Below are 26392 nucleotides of genomic sequence, written 5' to 3'. Positions count from 1 at the left end.
GCCCAAGAGTCAAGTCAGCATCTTCCACCCTGAATCCAACAGTGCCCACCCAGTCATCGTAAAAATCTGGGCTCCACCCAAGAAAAATCTGGGCTCCCCTTTGCCCAGGGGAGCCTCTTACCTCTTGCCTCAACTTGGTGAGCACGTGGCTCCTAGGCTCTGTACGCAGTGTTCTTTGCCTTGGGCTGTGGCTGGCACAGGGCAGGGCACACCATTCACTGTTTGGATGACAGTGCATTTCCATTTCAAAAGTGCTCTCTCTGGTTGAGCTCAAGCTATGAAAACCAGCACATCCCACCAGGTGTGGTGTGGCATTAAGCATCCTGCCCACTTCGATGGTTGCTTTCACCTGCAGTCCAGGGGTTATAGGAGTTGTACCCATGAAGAATCTTCTACTAAATATAAGGATGAAGAGGAAGAAAGACATGAATGACAGGTGTTGAATTGTAATAAGTAGGCAGAAAATAATACCGGTTTCAATAGATGACTTTATTAGGCCTATGTAACACTGAGCAAGCTGTACCTCATTTTCTGAAGTCTACAGCTACAGACAAAAGGCATCACCTGACAAGACCTCCAAATGAGGGAAATACTAAAACTAAAGCATGGACCCCTCCAGCATACTGGGCAGACAGACACACTGCTAGCCTGCTGCTCCTCTCCAGCCCTAATGACCCTGGCACCTTCCTGAATCCAGCTTGGTGCTTAATCGCCTTTCCCGTCAGCCAAGCCTCGGCTAGGCCTGACAGTTAATCCTCAGTAGAGCGCTCTGTGAATGAGGAGTTTTTCCTCCTATTTTTTGGACAACAGGCTCAGAGCTCACGGTCATACAGCAAGCTGGTAGTTAGAGCTAGCATTTAAACCAAGGTATGCCTGATGTCAAAGCCTAGGCACAGTGACATGTTCCAAACAACTGTGAGAGGCCAGAGAAATTTCTAGAGATAGAGCAGATCACTTTGGACAAGCTAGCTACTCTGAGGCTGCTTCCTCATTTGTAAAATAGGTATAATAATGCCTATTATGTATGGCAGTGGTATTAGAGATAAGATCTCTAAAAGACACCTAGCACATCACCTGACACAACCTGGACACTTAAACATGCTATCTGTTATTATGATCACTTTCTCAACACATTCTGCCTTATATTTCAGGAGCTCAGGAGATGGACACCCCGCATTCTTTAGGAGTGCAGGAAGCCAACAGGTGCAGGAGAAAGTGCAGAGGACCACCAACCAGGAGCTTGGGTTCTAGTCCCAGCTCCACCAGGTCCTGGCTATAGGACCTCAGGGAAGTCACTCAACCTCTTTGAGCCTCAGCTTCATCTGTAAAATGTACATAAGAATAATAAGCAGGCTGCCTCCATCACTGGGCTGTGGCTCAGCTTAAATGAGGTTAGTTGTTGTTAAAGTGCTTTGTGAAGTGGAAAAGTGTTATCTAAATGTAAGGGGCTATTATCCTTACAATGATACAGATCTAGCATGAGTAGCTACATCACAGAGGGCGGAAACCAGCCTCCCTGTCCCCCTGGGAAAGACAGGACCAGAGGGAACAGGGGCAGCAGGTAAGTGCAGGTGATTAGAAGGAATGGGTTTTGGGAAGCCAAAGTGGCTGAACATTGGAATCGATGACTGCAGAAGGGATACCCCTAGGTCAGGGACACTGGACCACATCCTTCTTTTTTTTTTTTTTTGAGATGGAGTCTGGCTCTGTCGCCCAGGCTGGAGTGCAGTGGCATAATCTCCGCTCACTGCAACCTCCACCTCCCGGGTTCAAGTGATTCTCCTGCCTCAGCCTCCCAAGTAGCTGGGATTACAGGCACCCACCATCATGCTTAGCTAATTTTTGTATTTTTACTGGAGACAGGGTTTCACCATGTTGGCCAGGCTGGTCCCGAACTCCTGACCTCAAGTGATCCACCCACCTTGGCCTCCCAAAGTGCTGGGATTACAGGTGTGAGCCACCATGCCTGGCATTCATTTCTTTCAAACTCTAGTAATATCAATAAATTTAAAAAATTCAGAGACAGGGTTGGCTACTTGTGGGATATCTTTCATGTTTGATCCTGGAAATACATCAGGTATGAATCTAAAGGGTCCTGTGTCTGTGGGGTCACAATTGCATCAGCAGCTCCCCAGTCCCCACCTATCTAGATAAACTCATTCAGAGATAATATCCACCTGTACATTTCAGGCCATGTAGAGGGCCTCCTAGTCTCCCATGGTAGGCTCTGGGGATGGGGGAGAAATAGATTTATCCTTTAAATTCTCACCTGAGGCTGGGCATGGTGGCTCACACCTATAATCCCAGCACTTTGGGAGGCTGAGGTGGTCAGAGGATCACTTGAGAGGATCATTTGAGACCAGCCTAGACAACAGGGTGAGATCCCAAAAAATGTTTTAAATGGGCAGGGCACATGCCTGTGGTCCCATCTACTCTGAAGGCCGAGGCAGGAGGATTGCTTGAGCCCGGGAAGTTGAGGCCGCAGTGAGCCATGATCATGCCACCGCACTCCAGCCTGGGAAACAGAGCAAGACCCTGTCTCAAAAAATGATTCAACAACACATAAAAAATATAAATTTGACCAGGTGCAGTGGCATGCACCTGTAATCCCAGCACATTAGGAGGCTGAGCGGGGAGGATTGCTTGAGCCCAGGAGTTCCAAGCTGCAGTGAGATATGATCTCCAGCTTGGGTGACAGACGAACAGCCTGCCTCAAAACATATAAATAAATAAATAAATAAATAAATAAATAAATAAATAAATAAATAAAAATTTATCAGCATAAGCTTCATCAAGTTCAAGACATTCTGGTGAAAATGTGACTGCTATGTTCCTGGGCTACCTTTGGGGGGCAATACAAATGTTCTGGAATTAGACAATAGTGATGGATAAACAACTTTGTAAATATACTAAAAACCACTGAAATGTTCATTTTAAAAAGGTTGACTTTGACTGGGCATGGTGGCTCATGCCTGTAATCCTAGCACTTTCGGAGTACGAGGCGGGCAGATCACGAGGTCAAAAGATCCAGACCATCCTGGCCAACATGGCAAAACCCTGTCTCTACGAAAAATACAAAAATTAGCTGGGTGTGGTGGCACACGCCTGTAGACCCAGCTACTCGGGAGGCTGAGGCTGGAGAATTGTTTGAACCCGGGAGGTGGAGGTTGCAGTGAGCCGAGATTGCGCCACTGCACTCCAGCTTGGAGACAGAGCGAGACTCCATCTCAAAAAAAAAAAAAAAAAAAGGTTGACTTTTACGGTAGATAAGCATATCTCAATAAAGCTGTTACCAAAAAAAAGCAAGTTTTTAGAAAGTGTGAAAAAATTAGTTTAGTGAGCTTTTTTAGGGTTTTCTAGAGGTGAAGAATCCACACATACACAACCACACTCACACACATGCACATGCACACACACATTTTATTTCAAAAGAGCACAAAGGCAATTTTGTGCTGGTACTTTTGAAACCAGACAGTTATATACTTTTTTTGTTTTTGTTTTTGTTTTTTTGAGACCAAGTCTCTCTCTGTCGCCTAGGCTGGAGTGCAGTGGCACTGCAACCTCCACCTCCCTGGGTTCAAGTGATCCTCCTGCCTCAGCCTCCCAAGTAGTAGCTGGGACCCGACGTGCACCATGGTGCCTGGCTAATTTTTGTATTTTTGGTAGAGATGGGGTTTCACCATGCCAGCCAGGCTGTTCTTGAACTCTTGACCATCCTGGCTAACATGGTGAAATCCCGTCTCTAATAAAAATACAAAAAAAAATAGCCAGGCATGGTGGCGGGTGCCTGTAGTCCCAGCTACTCAGGAGGCTGAGGCAGGAGAATAGTGTGAACCCGGGAGGTGGAGCTGGCAGTGAGTCAAGATCGCGCCACTGCACTCTAGCCTGGGCGGCAGAGCGAGACTCCATCTCAAAAAAAAAAAATAATAATAATAAAAAATAAATAAATAAAACCTCAATTAATTTCAGTATGACTTTGTCAAGAGGCAATTATTTGCTAAGCACTTTATATGCTAACTCACAGGGCTACCAGATGAGGTAACATGGTTATTGCCACATTACAGATGAGGCTCAGAGAGCATAGGTAACTTGTCTGGGGTCACACAGCTTGTAAACAGCAGAGCTGGGACTCAAACCCAGTCTGTATGTTTCGAAACCTGTGCTCTGTTCACTTCCCCCAGGCTGCCTGGCAAAATAAATAAAAAGCACCTGTCCCCAAAACTTTCAAATTGTACTTTGGTTCCTTTATTTCATTTCATCCCATCTTTAGTCCTATCCTCTGTGTCTTTTTTTCTTTTTTTGAGATGGAGTCTTGCTCTGTTGCCCAGGCTGGAGTGCAGTGGCATGATCTCGGCTCACTGCAACCTCTGTCTCAAGGGTTCAAGCGATTCTCCAGCCTCAGTCTCCCAAGTAGCTGGGACTACAGGCATGCGCGACCGCGTCCGGCTAACTTTTTTTTTTTTTTTTTTTTTGTATTTTTGTAGAGATGGGGTTTCACCATGTTGGCCAGGCTGGTCTTGAACTCCTGACCTCAGGTGATCTGCCTACCTCGGCCTCCCAAAGTGCTGGGATTACAGGCGTGTGCCACTGCGCCCAGCTTAACTTTTTTGTGCCATCTTTACCCTTTGCTCTGGCCAGAAGGGACCCTCCTCACTGTCTCCAGAACACCCCCAAAATTTGTAAATAAAGACAGTTCAAAGAGTGATGCACTTTATTTTTTAATTAATTAGCTAACTTTTTTAGAGACAGGGTCTTTTTAGGCTGGAGTGCAGTGGCACAATCGTAGCTCACTATAGCCTTGAACTCCTGGGCTAAAGAGATCCTCCTGCCTTAGCCTCCTGAGTAGGTTGGGACTATAGGTGCACACCACCATGTCTGGATAATTTTTTATTTATTTTTATTTTTGTAGAAATGTGAGAGGAGGGTCTTGCTTTTTTATCCAGGCTGGTCTTGAACTCCTGGCTTCATGCCATCCTCTTACCTGAGCTTCCCAAATTGCGGAGATTATAGGTGTGAGTTACTGTGCCCCTACTGGACTGATGCACTTTATCAACCACACACTGTAAGCTCTACACAAATGTAAACTAGTATCTTCCCCTTTCCTTCCACTAGAAGTGTCTCTGTTGGCATGTCCAAAGTCTCAGAGTCTTTCAAGGTTAAACTCAGCCCTCTGCAACTCTGGCAGCTTCCAGATGGCAGGACAGGCAGGGGACTTTTTTTTCTGAATTCTTGGGGCACTCACCACAAAATCAGTACCATGTAATGCCCTGGCCTGCCCTGGGCTGTGTGAGTTCTTTTGTCTATGTTCTTGCCAAGCACCTGTTTGACCCTCTGAGCAGCGAAGCAATAGCTGTTTTCCCCTCAACCTCTCTTACCCTTATTTCTCTCATTTGCAAAATGGGAATGATGGTAGCTATGTTGGCCTTACCCATGAGTGTCTTCCCAGTCCCACCTTGGGCATGTTGTGGGCAGAAGTAGTGCTGCCCTAGTGCAGCGGTTCTCAAAGTGTGATCTGGAGAGCCCCTCGGGGATCTGAGACAACCTTCTTTTCTAACTACATACCTGTGTGAGGCTGGGTTTTCTTCATATAGTTGAATCAACACATTACAACAGCTTGAACACAGAAACAGATATGAGAATACAGCTGTTTTCTATTAAGCCAGATATTAAAGCGTTTGCAAAAATATAAAATAATGCCACTGTTCTATTTGTTTTAGATAATTAAAAAATATGTCAACATGTAATAGGTTATTATTTTATGAATTAATAAACATTTAAAACATTCTCAGTTTTAATTTGTTTGTTGTTGTTTTTGTTGTTGTTGTTTTTTAGAGACATGGCCTCACTCTGTTGCCCAGGCTGGAATGCAGTGGCTATTCACAGGTACAATCCCACTAGTGATCAGCAGCGGCTCAGTTTTAATTTCTAATACAATAATTATCAATACATATAATCCACACAAACAAAAGCTCTTGGAAATCCTCAATAATTTTCAAGAATGTAGAGGTACTGAGACCCAAAGTTTGAGAACCCCTCGAGGAAAGAATAGAGTTCCAGATCTAGATTTTTCAGGTACCTCATGGTCTAAGCCCTCTCCTGTGCCTCATTTTAACTCTAATACAATAATACTCATTCTTGTGGCCATGGGTGGCTCTTGGTTTCTTCCTTTTCCTAATGTTTAGATCTTGCTTTATGTGTGTATATAGTGATGGTCTTTGGAAGGATACACAATTAACTGGTACAGCGGTTGAGGGGAGTTCGGAAACTGGGAGAAAGTGGCACCATAAACCTTTCTGCTCTGTTTGATTTTTAAAATACAGTACATCGTGCATGTAGTGCCTGAATTAATAATGAACAATTAAAAGTAAAATTACATTTTTAATGCATAGGAATGCATGAGAAACTCAAGTCTGCTCAAGTAAAGTGGTGTTAACCGACATTGACAAACAATAAGAAGAAGAAAGTTTTCCTTGTCCGCCTTCACCGGGCTCACAAACATCTAGCTCGCGCTCCCTCTGGCTCCTCTCCCGCTCGCTGGGGTTAAGCCACTCTCATCCTCAGCCCTGCCCCTCATCCCCGCCCCCTTCAGCAACTTCAGCCACGCCCCTCACTGCCTCGCCCCGCCCTGCGGCGACGTCACGTCCGGCCGACCAGCTTCCCCAACTCCCTCTGGCTCCCGCCTTCGCCCGCTTCCGGTCGTCGTCGTCGCCGCTGCTGCCGCTGCTGTTGCTCCTGAGGCTGCTGGCTGAGGCCGGAGGATCGAGCGGCGGCGGCGGCGGCGGCTGAGAGGGCGGCGGCGGGAGCAGAGCGGGACGACGGAACGGGAGGAAGCGAGCGAGGAGCGCGCAGAGCGCGCTTTTCCGTCCGCCTGAGGAGCCGAAGCAGCCCCGGCCCCGCCGCCGCCGCCTGCCCGCCGGACAAAGCCGAGAGCCCGCGCCCACAGCCATGTCCTCGTCAGCCGGCAGCGGCCACCAGCCCAGCCAGAGCCGCGCCATCCCCACCCGCACCGTGGCCATCAGCGACGCCGCGCAGCTACCTCATGACTATTGCACCACGCCCGGGGGGACGCTCTTCTCCACCACACCGGGAGGTGAGCGCCGGCCAGCCGTCCGCCGCGCCCGGTGTCCCGCCGCGGTCCTCTAACTCCTCGGCGCCTCGGTGCCCGGCCGCTTCGCCCCCGCCCCCAGGTCCACCGAAGCCCCGGGGACGCTGCCCTTGGGCCCGCCCGAGCGTTCGGGACCCTTTACTTCGTGTTCGCTCTTACCCGCAGCTCGAGTCGGCGCGCGCCCCACTCGGGAATGTGGCTGTCCTGTCGCGAAAAAGAGCTCTTGTTTCCGCTTCGTGGCAGGCTTACGCATTCGACCCAGTTTTCTCTCTCCTCTCTGCCTCCTTCCCGGGCGGATTTGGCTCCACTTGGCCTTGCATTACAGTCTGCATTGCCTGTCTGTTGTAGATTGTGCAAATTAATGCTTGATTTTGGAGCTGGCTCCGGGGCTTTTTAAAAAAGAACTTTGGGAGAGGAATTCGGCCCTGGCATCCTGCGATGGCTTGTTTTTGCTGCTTTTAGAACACCGGGAGGAGGCTTTGCGGAGTCTGGAAGCCTCGCCCAGCGTTATCCCGCTTTAACAGCATTGTTTACTTTGCTGGACGAGGCCCCACGGGTGAGGGGAGTCCCCAGGCCGGGAGGAGAGCGTGATAAAATAAAGCTCAAGTAATAGCCAAGGGAAAGTAGGTGGGGGTGGTAGGGCGCTGACAGCCTTAAGGTAGGGTGTCTTTCGGCAGCGACGCCTTTGGAAATGGATTGAAGGACCTTTGTCAAGGACACCCCAGTTGGGTGGGGTGGTTGCTTGATCCTGTGGAAGGGGCTAGAGAGAGGCAATCCAGAGAGAGGGTGGTTCCCTGGCATTGCTTTTCAAAGCATGACCAGGAACTGTTTACAAATAAGTAATACTGGGTTAGAGGTGAAGCTTGGTCACGGGAAGAGAGCTCAAAGGTTGTCTGTGCCCTAACTGGGCTGTCCTCCAGAGGGAGGAGCCTGGAAAGCGATTTTGAGGAGCCTTATTGAAGGGAACGGGGCCCTCCTTTTTAACTTCAGAACTTTGTCTTCTTTTGGTGCTGGGGTGGCCTCTTGCTAGAGGGTGGGGACTTCGCAGCTCCTGCGGTCTAGAGGATTGCTAGCCTTGTTCCTGTGGGCAGGGCTCAGGAGCTGTACTACAACCAATCCGGTGCAGTTAGGCCTGGACCATCCTTAAATCAGTTGCACAATAGCAAGGCCTGTGGAGTAAGGAGACCTTCTTGCCAACACCAAGGGATAAAATCTAGGAGGGAGCTTTACAGAGAAATTCAGCCAGGCCGCTCTGGGGGCGGGGCGGGCTGCCTTGAAAGGCTTTTTAAATGACCCAGGCAGAAGTTCATTAATATATATGGAGAGCTGGGTTTAAGGAAATGTTAACTTTGCAGAATAGTGGAGTTCTTAGGTGGCTTAACTCATGGAAGAAATCTTCCCCCGATATGATCAGTTCAAGACCAACCCGTGTTTGAGCGTGGTACAGGGTCTCACTCTGTCGCCCAGGCTGGAGTACAGTGGCACGACCTCGGCTCACTGCGTTCTCTACTTCCTGGGCTCAGGCGATCCTCCTACCTCAGCCTCCTGAGTAGCTGGGACCACAGGCACGTGCCACCACGCCTGGCTAATTTTTTTGTATTTTTGGTAGAGTCTGGGTTTCTCCATGTTGCCCAGGCTGGTCCTGGGCTCAAGTTATTTGCCCCGTCAGCCTTCCAAAGTGCTGGGATTACAGGCGTGAGCCACTGCACCCGGCCAAGATCTTGCTTTTTAATCCTGAAAAATTTTGGCAGACCAGAATCTGCTCCATATAAGAGTTGTCTTGAACTTGAACTGATAGCTTTTAAGAAATAGATGCTGTTTTCCGAGGTGATGGAAAGGGATTTATAACTTCTTCCAGAATTCTTTGTGGTATTGCTCAGTAAATGCCTGTGCTTCCAGAAGTTCAGAACACGTCATAGTAACAACTGCACTCAGCTATAGTGTATTTGGAAAGGGAACTAAACTTTCAGCTATGTATTAATCCCCTGAGGGAAGAGCCACCTAGACAAGTTTTTGGCTTATGTCAAATAGTCAAGCTACCATACTTTTAAAAATAAGGGCATAGTCTTTAAGCGTTGCTTCAAAGATAGAAGCCTGTCTCATAGCCTGGATTAGTTCTTAAAGTGCTTGCAAAGATTCTGCCAGAAATACTGATTCATTACCCCTCCTCCTAATAACACTCAATCACTGTTTTCTCAAATATCACTTAACTTCCCCCGACATTGTTTCTACACGCAGTTTCTTGTTTTGGATTTAAATACTTGTGATCTTGGCACTTCTTTACTGTTGAGCTTGTATTTATTGGGAGAGCCCATCATAATCTTTGGATTTATTTGTTTATTTATTTATTTATTTTTGGAGACGGAGTTTCGCTCTGTAGCCTAGGCTGGAGTGCAATGGCGCGATCTCGGCTCACTGCAAGCTCTGCCTCCTGGGTTCACGCCATTCTCCTGCCTCAGCCTCCCGAGTAGCTGGGGCTACAGGCGTCCTCCACCACGCTCAGCTAATTTTTTGTATTTTTAGTAGAGATAGGGTTTCACCATGTTAGCCAGGATGGTCTTAATCTTCTGACCTCGTGATCTGCCCGCCTCGGCCTCCCAAAGTGCTCGGAGTACAGGCGTGAGCCACTGCGCCTGGCTGTAATCTGTGGATTTTTAACATGAGGGCTTATTTAATATCTTTATAAGGACATGGTACCGTTGCAGTTGGGTTTAATCACTATTACAGCAATGAATACTGTTTAGGTGTTCATTACTTACTGATTTAACTTCCCCCTCTGATGGTTTGTGTATCTCTAATGCTACATTCATCTTCCTCTCATGTAGTTTTATTTCCCTCAACCAGGGTGCAATAGTTCGTTATCTGGCCACCTCCAGACTCCCGGATTAATATGGTTAGGTATCGTTAGTAAATTTTGTGTGCCCAGGGGAGTGGTTCGCACAAAAGGGGACAACAGACAAAAGTAGGAAATACAGTCCTTGGTCTGAACAGGTTTAAATTCTTGATTTGGGGGTAGGGGCAGACAGATAAGATTTTTAGTTCTGAAAGAGTAGAGTCAAGTGCTAACATATATTTCAGACTTGAAAACATTTAGAAAAATGAGTGGTAGGCTTGTATTGGAAATCTCTATTTAGTGGTAAGGGAGGGGATTAACATTTCCTGCCTCAAACTTCTAGAAATCTTCTGGAGGGTCACATACATGTCAGAGCATTCCAGCATAACAACAGTCGATGGACCGAATGCCCTAAATGATCAGACTGAGCAGGGACATTCACAGCATAGCAAACTTAGAGTTTCTCCCCCTTGAAGAGTCCTTTATTCATTGGGGATCACAGGAGATACAGCTTACCCTTGAGCTTTCTCAAAATTGCCTTTCTCTGGTTTGGGAAGTGAGAAGTGGGTGAAAACACACTTGCTGTAACCTCTTGGATTTCTCATATTGCTGGAAGAGTACCCTTTCTCCTTACGAAGGAAGAGGAAACTTTTTGTTGGGCAAATTCCAGGCCAAAAAAAAAGTTCTTGGATTTTATTTTTTTTCTATCTGCCTGTGGAGGAGTGGGGATGATGTTTGGTTCTTCCATTGAGAAGCTACCTCTGCCCTCAAAGGAAGGTAAAGTTACTATAGTTGGCTCCACTTTTAATAACACTAGTGACCTAGAAGAAACCTAATGCTTTCATTTTATTATTGAGAGAAATTGGGACCCAGAGAAGTTAAGTAACTTGTTAGTATTAAACAGCTAATTATTGTCCGTGAGTCCCTCAAATTTAGTATCCTGATCACTATTCCAGTTTTTTCCTCTACTGTTTTGAGATGCTTATCTTACTAGGAAAGGAAGTTTGCAAACATTTAAAGAGACTTTTCTACCTCTGGAATGCTAGCTAATATGATTCTTTCCGCTACCTTATTTCCTTTCTAGGTGCTGAACTGCCCCCTTTTAGAAGAGTTGTTTTGCTCTGGGGAATGAGCAGAAACATAGACACCTCTTTTACCCTTTCTCTTTGCCTTTCTTTTCCTGCACAGAGTTCTCATCAGCCATGGAAAAGTATGCTGTTACCATAACAAGGGCAACAGGGGGGAACTAACTGTGATGGTCTGAAATTTTGTCTGGGTTGTAGCTCTTCTGCCTCTTGGATAGTTGATATGATTGGTTCATTGGGACAGAATTTCATAAAGGTCATTGGATGGGTTTGGAAAAAAGGAGAAAGCAGGAAGAAGGGAAAATAATCCACTAGGAGTGAACTATACCAAAATAAAGAGTATTGGGGGTGAAGGGAGCTGCTTTTTTTCTTTCTTTCTTTCTTTGAGACAGAGTTTCACTCTTGTTGCCCAGGCTGGAGTGCAGTGGCGCCATCTTGGCTCACCGCAACCTCCGCCTCCTGGGTTCAAGTGATTCTCCTGCCTCAGCTTCCTGAGTAGCTGGGATTACGGGCGCCCACCACCACGCCTGGCTGATTTTTGTATTTTTAGTAGAGATGGGGTTTTACCATGTTGGCCAGGCTGGTCTCGAACTCCTGACCTCAAGTGATCCACCCACCTCGGCCTCCCAAAGTGCTGGGATTGAACCACCATGCCCAGCCCTGTTTCTTTTGTTAAGATAAAAATTGTCTTTGTTGGTTTATTAGCACTTCAGGGATTTGATGGTTGTGCACACTGAATGTGGTTTGGCCACCACCTGTCTCCCTGAAGAATACAGAGTTAGGCAGCTTTTAGTTTCCTCTGGGTTATTTGCCATAGAGCTTTTCAGGAGTCTGTCTCTTCATCCAGAGTCTCCATGAAGAACAGATGTTTAAAACTGAAGTTCATTCATGAATGTTCTATAACTCAGTCAATAAAACATAGACCTTGTTCTACCTTCCTAAGTTGAAAGAATAAAAAGCAGAGAAAACACTTTCTTTGTTAAGTCCTTTCTGTTTTTTCCTTTCTTATTTTCCCTTATGGGGGTGGGAGAGAGAAAGACAGGCTTAGACTTCTTTTCTGAGTGCCTTAGAAGCACTTGCTGCTTGTTCATCTTGTATCTGTTTCTCATCTTTTGGTGGGCCCTTACATGAGACATAGCTGGAGAATTGTCAAGAATTCCTAGTAGAAAATTGAAGTTACTAAGCCAAATGCTTTGTTTCTTTTTTTAATTCAATGTCTAGGCTTGAAGGATGCCTTCCTCCTCATGGTCCCTGCTGCCCTAGCAGTGTTGGTTTGTATGTATGTATTTATAAGATATTTTGTAAGCATCTTTTTTCTTAGTTCCTTATAATGGTTTTTTAATACACTATCTCTTGATGTTTTAAACATACATAACAAAAATTTCCATTTTAGTCATTTTTAATTGTACAGCTCAGTGGGATTAAATATATTCACCTTGTTTTGCAACCATCACCACCATCCATCTTCAGAACTTTTTTCATCTTCCTAAACTGAAACCTCATACCAATTAAACAATAACTTCCCATTAAGCAGTACCACCGCAGCCTCCGGCAACTAATCATCCTACTTTGTGTCTTCATGAATTTGACTACTCTAGGAATCTCAGTTAAATGGAACCACATAGTAATTGTCCTTTCGTAAATGAACATTCATCAGTGTTCATGCTTTTTTTCTTGCCATTTTGCTTTTTTTTTTTATTATTATTACATTTTTTTAATACCTATGAAAGCAACAAAGTTTTAAAAGTCATATAGTCTTACTGGCCACATAACAAAAAGCAACATTCCGATGCCCCATTCCTTCATCTCCATTTCCATTCTCAGAGAAACCATTTTAAACTCATTTAGCTAATGTGCACTGCAGCCTTGACCTCCTGGGATCATAGGAGTGCCACCAAGCACGGCTAATTTTTAAAATTTTTGTAGAGATGATTTCTCACCGTGTTTCCCAAGCTGGTCTTAAACTCCTGGGCTCAGATGACCCTCTTGCCTCAGCCTCCCAAAGTGCTGTGATTATAGGTGTGAGCCCCTATGCCCAGCCTATTTCTTAGTTTGGGATATTAATTCATTTTCTGCTATGGAAGATGAGGATTTAGTTGTTATATACACCCTTCTCCCAATGTATATACTTCTGTCTCCTATCCTCTTAATTTAACTTTTTTTTTACCCTTTTTGGTTAAACTAATATGTATGTAATCTTTACTAAATTTTGGTAAATATTGAATGCAGATGTGGCTGACATTGTTGGTTTCCTGCTCAATAGCTATTCCCTCTTCTTGCTTGCTGCCAGATTCCCTCATTTTTTAAATGGCAAGGTGCTAAACCCCAGGATATAGACTGTGACAGCTCTAAGTCAGTCATAGTTTCCCCAGTGTTTGGTCTGGTGGGCATCTGAACCAGTTCTGGACAAATGAGATATAAAGGAAGTCTGCTGATGGCTTCTGAAATTTTCCCCTCCAACGGAGAAAGTCCCAGGAGGAAAGCCCTGTTTGACTTCATGTTCTCCTTTCCTGCTTGGAACTCTATTTTATGAGGGTGTGGGTCCATCTCAGCCTTTTTGGAGGGCTTGTGGGCAAGTTACTTAATGTTTCGTTCTCCAGGCTGTCTATTTGCGTGAGTAAATGGTTAATTCTAATTCTGGAAGCAGACTTAGTTAAACAGAATTTTATGATGGCGGCCGGGGGGTGGGGGTGGGGGGGCTCCCTGTAAAAATATAGTTAACAGCTACCCTGTAAGTTAACCATGTTATAGTGGACTTTCTCTGTGTGGTTTTATTTCAGCTTACATAATTTCTTAACTATATAGCTTAATGCATGGATTATTTATCATTTAAACTAAGGTACTTGGTATTGAAAGAGGCCGTTAACGCTTGAATGACCTTGTTTCTATACTAGCCATCTTGGCAAGCATAACTTTGGGCTTTATTCATTGACCTTCTTGTTGTTTTCTGCAGTTTGAGAATCACTGGTTTTTAGATTCAAAGGTAGATAGGGTTTTTCCCCCCTCTCTGTCAAAGGGACTCAGTTTTACTCTCATATTTCCCTAGTAATGTTAAATCTAGAAAGTCCTGGATGAAAGTATTAGATTTATCCTAATATCTGGTCACTAAGGGATGAAAAATTTATAAATAGCTAATGTTAACCTAGATCTAAAGCTTCCTATTCTGAAATCCAAATGAAGACTAAGAAAAATATGTACATTTTGAAACAAAGCAGAAAAATGAAACTTCAACAATGTAAAAGAGCGTAAAATGCCAATAGACAGCCACTTTCAGCAGTTTCTGTTTACAGTGCTTTTGCTGGCTACCATTGTTGCTGTAAATAATATATGTATACTGTGATTTCTTTAACATTAGACAATACTGTTAACTCCCCATTATGAAAGATGAGGAATCTAAGATACTTTTATTACTTTCTGTCTCTTGTTTCTCATCCCCTCTCCGTTTACTAATTTCTGTAAATTGTATTATCATTTTTGGCTCCTCTAGTAGTTATCTTTAAAGCTCTAAATAATATGTGTCTCAACCTGTCAACTTTAGCTCTCCACTGTATAAAAGTACACCATTCACCTGTCCTCCTGCCTTTACTTTGCTGGTATGTAACCTCATTATTTTTATAATATCAGGGTTTGTGGGCAGGCTTGGTGGCGTACACCTATAATCCCAACACTTTGTGAGGCCAAGGCAGGAGAATCGCTTGAGCCCAGGAGTTTGAGACCAGTCAGGGCAACGTAATGAGACCCCATCTCTACAAAATATAAAATTAGTTGGACTGTAGTCCCAGCTACTTGGGAGGCTAAGGTGGGAGGATCACCTGAGCCCAGGAGGTCAAGGTTGCAGTAAGCTGTGATCGTGCCACTGCACTCAAGCCTGGGTGATAGAGCAAGACCCTGACTCTCAAAAAAAAAAAAAAAAAAAAAATCAGAGTTTGTAACATTTACGTACTCTTCCTTAACTGTTAATTCTTCTATGCTTTTACTATAGTTTGATTATAAACGTTGAAAATCAAACAGCATATACAATATTGTGATTTTTTTTCATAACTTTCCAATGTAAGACTAAGGAGCGTGATTATTTTCATAGAGAAGGAATGGAAAATTGTTTTTTATTTTTTGTAACACTCCATCGATTGATCACAATCATGCCCCATTTTAATACTGTGTTATATGAGCTATGGATTTCTTGTGTAGTCTGTTTTCCTTCTTCAGTAGCTTAAGGTTAACTTGTTTCTAGTTACTTATGGCTGCATTGGTTGACATTAAATTGAGCTGACATAGCGTTGGAGGGAGTCTGGGTGAAATGTGAATTGCTAGGAAGTCCTTGCTTCAGAAAATGTACATCTGTGCATGCATATGTATAAGAAACCTTAAATATTTTAGATTTTTTAATAGATTGTCTTGGAATTGATGTAAGTTTATAGTAAACATAATATTCAATAAAGGAAATAAAGGGTTTTTTCCTGCCATTTTATCCATGGTTGAATCTTAATTTTTTTCTTTCAATAATTTTGGTTTTTTAAAAGGTCAGTTTCTTTTGAATTACACCCTAAAATCATTAGTGATTAACAAGCTGATTCCGTATTTTTGCTTTATACCCACTACAATTAAATTTTTTTTAGCTTGCAGAGATTACTAAAATTCAAAAACTTATAAATACTATACTTTCATAGTCATATTTTTCCTGGCTATATTTGAGAACATTACAGCATTAAGACGCTAGTTCTTCAGTGTGTCTTGTTGTCTGAATTATTTACTGTGTTGGCATTCAAAATCAAACATATCTTAGGAATGCATTAAAAAACTATTAGAAATAATAGGTGAGTTTGCCAAGGTTGCAAGATAAAAGAGCCATATAGAAAAACCTGTTCTTGGCCCAGCACAGTGGCTCACGCCTGTAATCCTAGCACTTTGGGAGGCCAAGGCTTGCAGATCACTTGAGGTCAGGAGTTCGAGACCAGCCTGGCCAACATGGTGAAACCCCATCTCTACTAAAAATACAAAAATTAGCTGGGCATGGTAGCGCATGCCTGTAATCCCAGCTACTTGGGAGGCTGAGGCAGAAGAATCACTTGAACCCAGAGGGTGGAGGTTGCAGTGAGCTGAGCTCACGCCCTGCACTCCGGCCTGGGCAGCAGAGGGAAAATCCGTCTCAAAAGCAAAAACAAAGAAAACTGGTCACGCTTGTTATCCCATCATTTTGGAAGGCTGAGGTGGGCAGATGGCTTGAGCCCAGGAGTTCAAGACCAGCCTGGGCAACATGGTGAAACCCCGTCTCTACAAAAAATACAAAAATTATTTTTTTCTGGGTGACATGTGCCTGTAGTCCCAACTGCTAGGGAGGCTGAGGCAGGAGGACCACTTGAGCCCAGGAGGTGTAGGTTGCAGTGAGCCAAGATTGCACTTCTGCCCTCTAGCTTGGACGACAGAGCAAGACCCTCTCTCGAAAAAAAAAAAGAGAAAAGAAAAAGAAAGCAATCCCATTTACAATAGCATGAAAACAATTTGATAGGAATAACTTTAGTCACAAAGCATAAAAGTTTTACTCTGGAAACTACAAAACATTGTTGAAAGAAATTAAAGAAGACCCAAATAAGTGGAAAGACATTTGGTGGTCATGGATCAGAAGACTTAATAATATTGTTAAGATGGTAGTACTCCACAAATTGACCTTCACATTCAGCACAGTCCCTATCATAATCTCAGCTGGCTTCTTTAACAAGCTGACAAAATTCATATGGAACTTTAAGGGACCTAAAATATCCAGAACAATCTTGAAAAAGAAAAACTAAGTTGGAGGACTTACACTTTGTGGTTTCAAAACTTATTACAAGTCAAGACAGTGGGGTACTAGCATATGGATATACATATAGATCAATGGAATAAAATTGAGAGTCCAGAAATAAACCCTCACAATAATGGCCCATTGATCTTCAGCAAGGGTGCCAAGACAATTCTGTGGAAAAAGAACAGTTTTCAACAACTGGATATGCACACAGAAAAACTGAAGGTGGACCAGATGGCTCAAAGACCTAAATGTCAGAGCAAAAGCTATTAATGTACAACCTTTAGAAGAAGACAGAGGCAAATCTTTATGACCTTGGATTAGGCAGTGGCCTGAGATATGACTCCAAAAGCACAAACAAAAGAAAAAAAAACCAGATACATTGGACATCATGAAAATTAAGAACTTTTGTGCTTCGAAGATCATGAAGAAAATGAAAAGATAACCCACAGAATAGGAGACAATATTTGCAGTCACATAAGAGATTTATATCCAGAATAAAGAACTATCATAATTTAGTAATAAAGACAAATCATTGAAAAATGGGTAAAGGTTCTGAATAGATAGTTTCTTCAAAAGAAGATATGTGGTGGAATGGCCTGTTAAGTACATGAAAACAGCATGTTCAACATAATTAGCCATCAGGGAAATGCAAATTAAGATCAAACCACAGTGAGAAACCACTTCATATCTGCTAATGTTGGCTACAATATATAAAAATTAGAACTCTTACACACTGCTGATGGGAATGTAAAATGGTACAACCACTTTGAAAAACAGGCAGTTCTGGCCGGGCGCGGTGGCTCATGCCTGTAATCCTAACACTTTGGGAGGCCGAGCTGGGCAGATCACGAGGTCAAGAGATCGAGACCATCCTAGCCGACATGGTGAAACCCTGTCTCTACTAGAAATACAAAAATTAGCCAGGCGTGGTAGCATGCGCCTGTAGTCCCAGGTACTTGGGAAGCTGAGGCAGGAGAATCGCTTGAACCCAGGAGGCAGAGGTTGCAGTGAGCCAAGATCATGCAGCTGTACTCCAGCCTGGTGACATAGCGAGACTCTGTCTCAAAAAAAAAAAAAAAAAAAAAAACCAGGCAAGTTTTAAAAGGGTTAAAGGTAGAGTTACCATATGACCCAGTAGTTCTACCTTTTTAAATTTTTTAATTTTTTTTTTTTTTTTGAGACAGGCTCTCACTCTGTCATCTAAGCTGAGTGCAGTGGTGCAATCATGGCTCACTGTAACCTCCATCTCCTGGGCTTAAGTGATCCTCCAACCTCAGCCTCCCCAGCAGCTGGGACTACAGGCATGCAACACCACGCCTGGCTAATTTTTGTATTTTTTTTTAAGAGACGGGATTTTGCCACGTTGCCCAGGCTGGTCTTGAACTCATGAGGTCAAGTAATCCACACACGTTGGCCTCCCAAAGTGCTGGGATTACAGGTGTGAGCCATGCCTGGCTAATTCCACTTTTTTAGTTTGGTATATACCCAAGAGAATGGAAATGTGTTCACATGAAAACTTGTATGTGAATGTTATTCATAATAGACAAAAAGTGGAAACAACCCATTTATCAGTTGATGGACTGTTTTTATCGACTTACCAGTCCATCAACTGATAAATTGATAAGGTGCGATATATACATACAGTGAAATATTTGGTAATGAAAAAGAAATGAAGTACTGATAAATGGTACAACATAAACGAACTTTGAAGACATTATGAAAGTAAAAGAAGCAGTCACAAAAGACCATATATTGTATGATTCCATTTATATGAAATGGCCAGAATAGGTAAAACCATATAGACACAGAAAGTAGATTAGTGGTTGCCTAGGGTCAGAGGGTGTGGGGAGATCAGGTGGCATCTAAGGGGTTGGGGGAGGTTATGGGGGTAATGAAAGGGTTCTAAAATTGATTATGGTGATGATTGTACAGTCCTGCGAATCAACTAAAACTATTGAATTATACACTAAGTGGATCAATTGTAAATGAATGCTATTTCAATAAACTTGTAAAATACCATATCTTATCAGCTCTTTAAGGTCATAGAGGTTCTTCAGAGCTTCTCTTATACCTCACACATTTAGGCAGAATCTCCACTACCTATATCCTAGTTGGTTTAATTGCAATTCTTTAATGTATGCGTTGTTGCTGATACATAATTTAGAAAGCTTGCTTCTGTGCTGTGCTTTTTTCACCACCTCATCTCCACAATTTCCAAGCTTGATGTACTACAGAAGAATAATCTTGTTCCAGTTTGCAAGTTGACTCATCTGACAGTGAAACCTCACCCTTCTGAAATCTCATCATGAACAAAAGTGGGGTAACTCAAACAGATAGGCAAAGTCCATTGTTAAAGCTCCTTCCCTTTGTTCATTGGAAGGCCATCAGACTCCCTTTCAGCCTATTTGCCCTTATTTTACATAGCATGCTAATAAGCAAGTTGCTGATTTCCAAACCCACCAGACTAGAAACACCAAGTTAGAAAGGGTGTTAAGGGTGTGCTATACAGATTGAATTGTGTCTCCCCAAAATTCTTATGTTGAAACCTTAATTCCCAACATGATGGTATTAGGAGGTGGCACCTTTGGGAGTTAATTAGGCTGAGTTGAGGTCATAAAGGTGGGACCCTCATGAGGGGATTTGTGCCCTTATAAGATGGAACACCACAGAGTTGAGGCCCCCTTACCCCCATGTAAGGGACACAAAGAGAAGGCAGCTACCTACAAGCCAGGAAGAGAGCCCTCACCAGAAACCATCCATGCTGGCATCTTATTGTTGGATTTCTAGCCTCCAGAACTATGAGACAATTTCTGTTGTTTAAGTTGTGCAGTCTGTGGTATTTTGTTATGGCAGCCTAAGCTGACTGAGTCATAGTAGCCTGGAAAAAAGGTAGCTCTTAGTCTAAGGGGACAAGGGCACTGTGGGGGAGGGGTGCACCAGCACAGCCTTGACCATCCGAACTCTGTATAGTGATGTTCAGCTGTACAGAGCACCAACCTGATAGGGCTTAGAGACTTCTTAGGTCACAACATAGTATAATAAACAATTTTCATAATACTGTGATTCATCAAGAGGGTTGAATCATTTTCTGTTGAAGGCCATAAAGGGATTTAAATCTGTATTAGAAGTATTTTCATTCAAGATAATTGAAATTGTTTACCCTTTGAAAGTTGAACTAAGTTTTGTGCTACCCAGAATACCTCGTTCCTCATAATTTCTAGATGCCTTTTTGAGTGCTACTCTAGTTTTTGTTTTTCAAAGCAAAGAGGTTGAAGGTAAGTTTCTACTTTCCTTGTCCTAAAATTATATTTGATTTACATTTTGAGGCAGGATCTTGCTGTGTTGCCCAGGCTGGAGTGCAGTGGTGCAATCATAGCTCACTGTAGCCTCGAACTCCTGGACTCAAGCTATTCTCCTGGCTCAACCTCCGAGTAGTAGGGACTTCAGACCAACAGCACCTCACTTGGCTCTTTTTAAAATAATTTTTTTAGAGACAGGGTCTCACTGTGTGGCCCAGACTAGACTCAGACTCCTGGGCTCAAGCAGTCCTCCTGCCTTGGACTCCCAAAGTGTTGGAATTACAGGCATGAGCCACCATGCCCAGGCTCTCTTGTCTTTTTGATAATAGCCATCCTAAGAGATGTGAAGTGATATCTCATTGTCATTTTGATTTGCATTTCCTTGATGATTAGTAATGTCAAGCACCTTTTAATGTACCTGTTGACCATTTGTAAGCAGCACGTTTCCATAACTGTTTATCAGTTAAAGTGAACTCTTCAAAACTATTGTTTTTAAAACATTCAGGTAGCACTTAACTGGTAAGCAGATTGTTTTGTAGAATAGAGAGGGGCTGCCAGTTTCAGCTTTGACTATAGCTGTGAGAAGAATGTTAGTCTCAGTCCTTCTTTGGAAAGCCTTTAAAAGGGGCTGTTTATTTTTTCTCATACTTGTTTATTCTTTCATTTAAAACTTTTTTTTTCTTAAAGATGTTAATGTTAGGGCCTAGGTCACATATAAATAAGACATAGCCCTGACATAAGACACTCAAAGTCTATAAAGAGAGACAGATGGATAAACAGGAGTCCTGTAATACATGATGTGTGTAAGATGGAGAGGAAGAACCTTTTTAAAAAGTGAGGGGTGGGGGTGGCTTCATAAAGGAAGTGATGGTTGGAGCCGAGTCTTGAAGGATCAACAGGAGTGTCCCTGGCAGAAGAGAAAGGGCATTCCAGATGGCAGAAGAGCCTGTTTACAGGCAGAGTGGTTAGAGATTATGCTTTCAACTTGAATTGTAAAATCCTTAGAAGTTAGGATTACATGGCATTTAAATTAAATTCCTGGGTGGTATTATATGTTGATAACCCCTTAAATTGTTTCAAACTCTTTTTAACCCTGTTTTCCAGGAACTCGAATCATTTATGACAGAAAGTTTCTGTTGGATCGTCGCAATTCTCCCATGGCTCAGACCCCACCCTGCCATCTGCCCAATATCCCAGGAGTCACTAGCCCTGGCACCTTAATTGAAGACTCCAAAGTAGAAGTAAACAATTTGAACAACTTGAACAATCACGACAGGAAACATGCAGTTGGTAAGAGAATGGCGATGTTGGAGACCTAGAGCGTGGCTCTTGGAATTTGAATGTCTGTTTGCTGTAGGTTGAGAAGCTATTGATTCTTCAGTTTTGTTTTGTTTTTGTTTTTTGTTTTTTGTTTTTTTTGAGACACAGTCTCATTCCATCACTGAGGCTGGAGTGCAGTGGCACAATCTCAGCACACTGCAACCTCCGCCTCCTGGGTTCAAGCGTTTCTCCTGCCTCAGCCTCCCGAGTAGTGGGGATTACAGGCGCCTGCCACCACGCCTGGGAGATTTTTGTATTTTTTAGTAGAGACGGGGTTTCGCCATGTTGCTTAGGCTGTTCTTGAACTCCTGACCTCAGGTGATCCACCTGCCTCAGCCTCCCAAAGTGCTAGGATTACAGGTGTGAGCCACTGTGCCTGGCCAATTCTTCAGTTAATAACTAATGTTCAGTTATATGTCTCTAAGGTTTCCCTTCTCCCCCAAAGGTTTCTTGAAATACTCTGAAAACCCTGAGTTCTAAATCATAAATCTGATGTAGTTGGTGGGAGAAAAGAATCCAGAATCAGGATGATAAACCCCAAAAATGACTCTTTGAACCATGCCTTAAGGACTTCCTGGCCTAGGCTTCATTGGACTAAGGATAACACACACAGAAAACAAAACAATTTCATAGCCCCCATTTCCATCACCCTCAGGCAAATAGACCTTGTTTCTTTTGTTTTGTTTTGTTTTTTGAGACGGAGTCTTGCTCTGTTGCCCAGGCTGGAGTGCAGTGGCATTGCCATTGGTTCACGCCATTCTCCTGCCTCAGCCTCCCAAGTAGCTGGGGCTACAGGCGCCTGCCACCACACCTGGCTAATTTTTTGTATTTTTTAGTAGAGACGGGGTTTCACCATGTTAGCCAGGATGGTCTCGATCTCCTGACCTTGTGATCCGCCCGCCTCAGCCTCCCAAAGTGGTGGGATTACAGGTGTGAGCCACTGCGCCTGGCCGACCTTTTCTTATATGAGTTTCTTTTATATGGTGTGAGGAAAAGCAGTATGGTTTGTTTCCTCTATTTTCCAGAACTGCCTTTAAGGTTTACCTAAATTACCCCTCCTCCAACACATTCTTTTATTCTTTATCACTGTAGAAGCAGAATGGTGCGGTAGGAGTGGCCAGCTCCTGAAATATTCCTCAGGGACTGCACTTGGTGACCCCTAGATGTGGGCCAGCATTCTGCTTTGTCATATTTCAGATGAGTTTTTTAATGGACAAAGTGTTAGTTTGGAGCAGGGCCAAAGTCCAAAGCCTCCAGAAGAATGTGCTCCCCTGAGAGATGGCAAAGAGCTCCCCAAGAGCTGCTGTTTAGTCATCCTGAAGACAAAGGGACAATGGGGATGTTTTCACTTGTGTCCTTTTCCCCAAAAATTCTCCCCATGGGTGATGGGACTGCCATTCTTATTTTTCAGATTAAGACCAGCCAAAGCAAAGCAGAGTAATTGTTTTAAGGCAGCAGAGAGTGGGACAATTTGAATTACTTTTTGTCTCTCATTTAGAGGGAATGACAGTTAAAACTGTTACGCTTTTTTGTGTACGTGCTAAACTCTTCATTTTATTTGTCCTAACTAGGGGATGATGCTCAGTTCGAGATGGACATCTGACTCTCCTGCAAGGATTAGAAGAAAAGCAGCAACACTGATACTTGTGTGCACCTGATTTGGCCAATAGGATCAACAGTGAAAAGACAGAAGAGGCAATACCAGCAGTCCCCATTACAGTCTCCACCTCCCCATCTTCCTCTGGGTGCCAAATGATGGGAAGATGAGCTTCATCTGACCATTTCTTCTCCCTGTCTCCTGTTCCCCTTCCCAGTTAAACAGGTTAGATTGAAGGCCCTTGCTGTATTTCTGTAGAGCTAAGCAGCCCTTAGAGGAAAACAGTTCAACTCTGACTTTCCTAGTTGTTGTTTTATTGAGAGCCACCCTCATACCCTGTAATTTTGTCCCAAATCAAATATCAACCTACCAACAACTGCCTGGCTGGGAAGTCTGGGGAAGGGATACAGAGCTTGGTGGGCCTAACACCATTCATATTCCTTACCCTCTGTCTCTCCTCCCTGTATCCCACCTATGGTTCAGTGTTGCAAGAGTCTGGGCTTGGGGTCTTTAAAACCAGCAGGGGGAAATGATAAAAAGAGAGCTGCTTTCCGTTTTACCTTGAGGTATTCGTCCCTCGGGACAGAGCACAGCTTGTGCAACTCTGGTAGCATTACCCTGTGACACTGTTTTGAGGTCCACTTCCTTTCTTTCCTCTGGGAGGAATGTCTTCTGTCTTTGGTATTATAGTTCATCTTCCCATTCTTTTACTTAGTGCGTTTGTGCAGATATTTTTAACTCTGTACATCAGAAGAGAGCCCTTGGTAGCCAGTTTTGCTCTTCTTCTGCCACTCCTCCCTACTTGCATCTTGTTGCTGGCAGAGTCCTCTTGTACTTCAAGAAAGCAAAGTGATTTTGTCTGCTCCTAGAGCAGGTCCATACCAAGTAATAGAGGCACTTTAGCTTCCACTTGGTGGGTAAGGCCTGATCATAGTATTCTGTCAGATAATGCCTAAGAATGACCGCTGAAGAACGTTGACCCATTTGAGTACCCGGTCTCAGTCGTCATTTTTAAGTCCAGTGAGCATTGTGGTAGTTGTTCTTAGATTGCAGTTTCTTATGTTTTGAGTTTGAAGTTGATTTTCAGAATGTTCTTAGAAAAGAACTGCATTTTTTTCCTTTGTGGATCTGCTTTGTTTGGCTGCTGGGATAGATAAGCATGGGCTTAAAAAATGTGTTCCTCCCAGTTTTCTTGCCTTTCCTGTTGTACTCTGAATTTCTCTCCCTACCTCCCTCACTTTCTTCCTCTCTCCTTCCTTTCCTTCCTTTTTCTCTACCAGGCCATTTTTCAAATTTACATCAAAGATACCTGAAGTGTTGGTATCTGAAAATATCTGTCACTCCTCTTATCTGAGAAGTGACCTTTTATTTTTAAGATGACTACAGACCTATTTTTAGATATGTTTTCAGTACAATTTTGAACAGCAACTTTTTAATTAAACATCTTCCAGTGTTAGGAAGTTGAGAAATGTTCATAGGCGAGTCTGCTGTTCTATGTCACCATCTTTTGTCTCCCCTAGTCCCCCAGGAGCTCTTTCCTTTCCCCTCTAGTTTTGGGTGTGCATGTTTGGAGTTTGTAGTGGGTGGTTTGTAAAACTGGACCATTCTGCCTTGCTATGGGTTGTTCAAGAAAGCCTCATTCTTTTCTGTGACCCTTTCGCTTTTGCATTCACCCTCCTTCCCACCTACCTGTCCTGGGGCTGTTGAGCAGCATAATAATCCCGGGAGAATGATTCCCCTCATAGAAAGACAAAAGCATCCATCCCCTCATAGTTAAGTAGCCACTGGTGTCCTGGGAATTTCTGGTTGGATTTGGTGCCCTGAACTTTTTTATTAAGAAATCAGATCCCAGGGTGAGAGTAACAGGCCATTTGGCCAAGAGAGAAACCTGTTTGTTTTTCTTTTGAACTATGAAAAGACCCTGTTTGTGAATATATTTTAGAAAGAGAGGAAGGATGTCTGCAGAACTTTGTTCTGTTTTCTGCCACAAAAATGTGAATAGTTCAGAGTGAAAACCTTTTGTGATGGTTGATGTCTCAGGAATAAGCTGGATCTCCAATGTTTTGGGGATGCTTTGAGTCTCAAAAAAAATTGCTAATCAGAAAAGTAATTTTTGTTTGTTTGTTTAATGTATCCCTGTTCTGTTTTTAATTAAACTCCAAGTCTCATTTTACATATTCTTGGAAAAACCTAAGTTGCGCTGTAATTTACATAAGAAGCATGCTCAGGACCTCTTTGTACCCTGGGGAGCCTGATTCTTTGGGAATGAAGCTTTTCATTCTTCATACACTGGCCTTGGCATCCTGTGGAATTTGACCCAACTAGCAGCTAGTCAGTCTGTCAGTGAGCAGAAGAGTGAACTCTTCTTGATCTTTATTGCTATGTGTGAAAACTTGGCCTCCTCACTGAACGGTGAGGAATGGATTTAAAGCATGAGCTTTAGTAGTATCAAGATGCCATTTTCCTTTTTCTTGCCGTCTTGGGGAGCTTCTGCATGTGACCCCCTAATCAGAAGGCATGTTTTTAATATTTCTTGGGAGTGTCAGCTGTATAATGCAGCAGCTGTTCAATCCCTTACCCTTCTTTGCAAGGACTTCCTTACGGCTTGGTGCATTTCTTTCCCGGAGGCCACCACTACTAGACAGTCTTTCTTTTATCTTATGGAGATAAATTGGCATTTAAAAAATAATTTCACAAGGCATGAGATAAACGTCCAATAGATGATACCTTTGTGTCATGCCTCATGGAATTATTTTTAGAACAAGCCAGAGTCCATTGAGTGGTTTACCTCTGCGTGTTTGGAGGGAACCTCACAGATGAAACCCTTAATGAATAATGTGTCCGGGGTTTTTTAGAGAGAAGGAGCACTCTTAAGTTACCACTTTGAGACAGCTCTTAACATCTTAGTGACCATTTGTAGTTTCTTTTTATGAGGAACCCGTGCTTCTATACTTGGGGGGACAATCGATCTTAATGAGAAGTGACTTCCCTTCAAATTCCAACAGCAGACATGCATTGTCATGGTTCTGTCTTCTTTATAGTGTGGTTTATTGAGTTCAGCAGTTCTCATATTCTGTTTAAATAGGTACAGCATTTTCAAGGGCACAGATACAGAGAAGCTGGCTTTCTAGGTATTGGGCTTCCAAGCCAAGAGTTTTGTCCTTCCACCTGTATTAGTTATCTATTGCTGTGTAAAAAATTACCCTAAATTTAGTATGTTAAAATAGTAAACATTATCTGTCAGTTTCTGTGGGTTAAGAATTTGGGAGTAGTTTAACATGATGGTTCTGGTCCATGGTATCATGAAGTTACAGTCAAGATGTGAACAGGGGCTGCAGTCAGCTGGAGCTGGAGAAACCACTTCCAAGTTC

At 43.3% G+C, this 26392-nt stretch overlaps 2 protein-coding genes across 3 annotated transcripts in view; one reads left to right on the top strand and one right to left on the bottom strand.

The window, feature by feature from the left end:
• Positions 1 to 8176, bottom strand: part of LRRC20 (leucine rich repeat containing 20) — a 108371-nt gene extending 100195 nt beyond the window's left edge. Inside the window, exon 1 of one of the 2 annotated variants that reach the window (XM_063710029.1) lies at positions 7265 to 8176. In XM_063710029.1, the coding sequence (XP_063566099.1) occupies positions 7265 to 7358 (94 nt within the window). In that variant the 5' untranslated portion in view covers positions 7359 to 8176. The remainder of the gene's footprint in view (positions 1 to 7264) is intronic. The other variant, XM_063710031.1, reaches the window with a different exon arrangement.
• EIF4EBP2 (eukaryotic translation initiation factor 4E binding protein 2) lies at positions 6615 to 25194 on the top strand. The gene is made up of 3 exons (XM_004049544.5): positions 6615 to 7090; positions 21209 to 21394; positions 22996 to 25194. Exons 1-3 carry the CDS (start codon positions 6946 to 6948, stop codon positions 23025 to 23027), a joined length of 363 nt encoding a protein of 120 aa, XP_004049592.1. The 5' UTR covers positions 6615 to 6945; the 3' UTR covers positions 23028 to 25194.
• Positions 25195 to 26392: the final 1198 nt, after the last annotated feature.

This window comes from Gorilla gorilla, chromosome 8 (assembly GCF_029281585.2).
Source record: "Gorilla gorilla gorilla isolate KB3781 chromosome 8, NHGRI_mGorGor1-v2.1_pri, whole genome shotgun sequence".
NCBI lineage: Eukaryota > Metazoa > Chordata > Mammalia > Primates > Hominidae > Gorilla > Gorilla gorilla.
The sequence above is the reverse complement of the archived record's forward strand: the minus strand, read 5'-3'. Positions and strand labels throughout refer to the sequence as shown.

What these genes read in the sequence shown, in the direction of transcription:
- EIF4EBP2 (XM_004049544.5), top strand. Translation starts at nt 6,946, where the DNA reads ATGTCCTCGTCAGCCGGCAGCGGCCACCAGCCCAGCCAGAGCCGCGCC. An exon ending in CTTCTCCACCACACCGGGAG is followed by an intron (nt 7,091 to 21,208) that starts GTGAGCGCCGGC and finishes CCTGTTTTCCAG; the next exon opens with GAACTCGAATCATTTATGAC. An exon ending in CGACAGGAAACATGCAGTTG is followed by an intron (nt 21,395 to 22,995) that starts GTAAGAGAATGG and finishes TGTCCTAACTAG; the next exon opens with GGGATGATGCTCAGTTCGAG.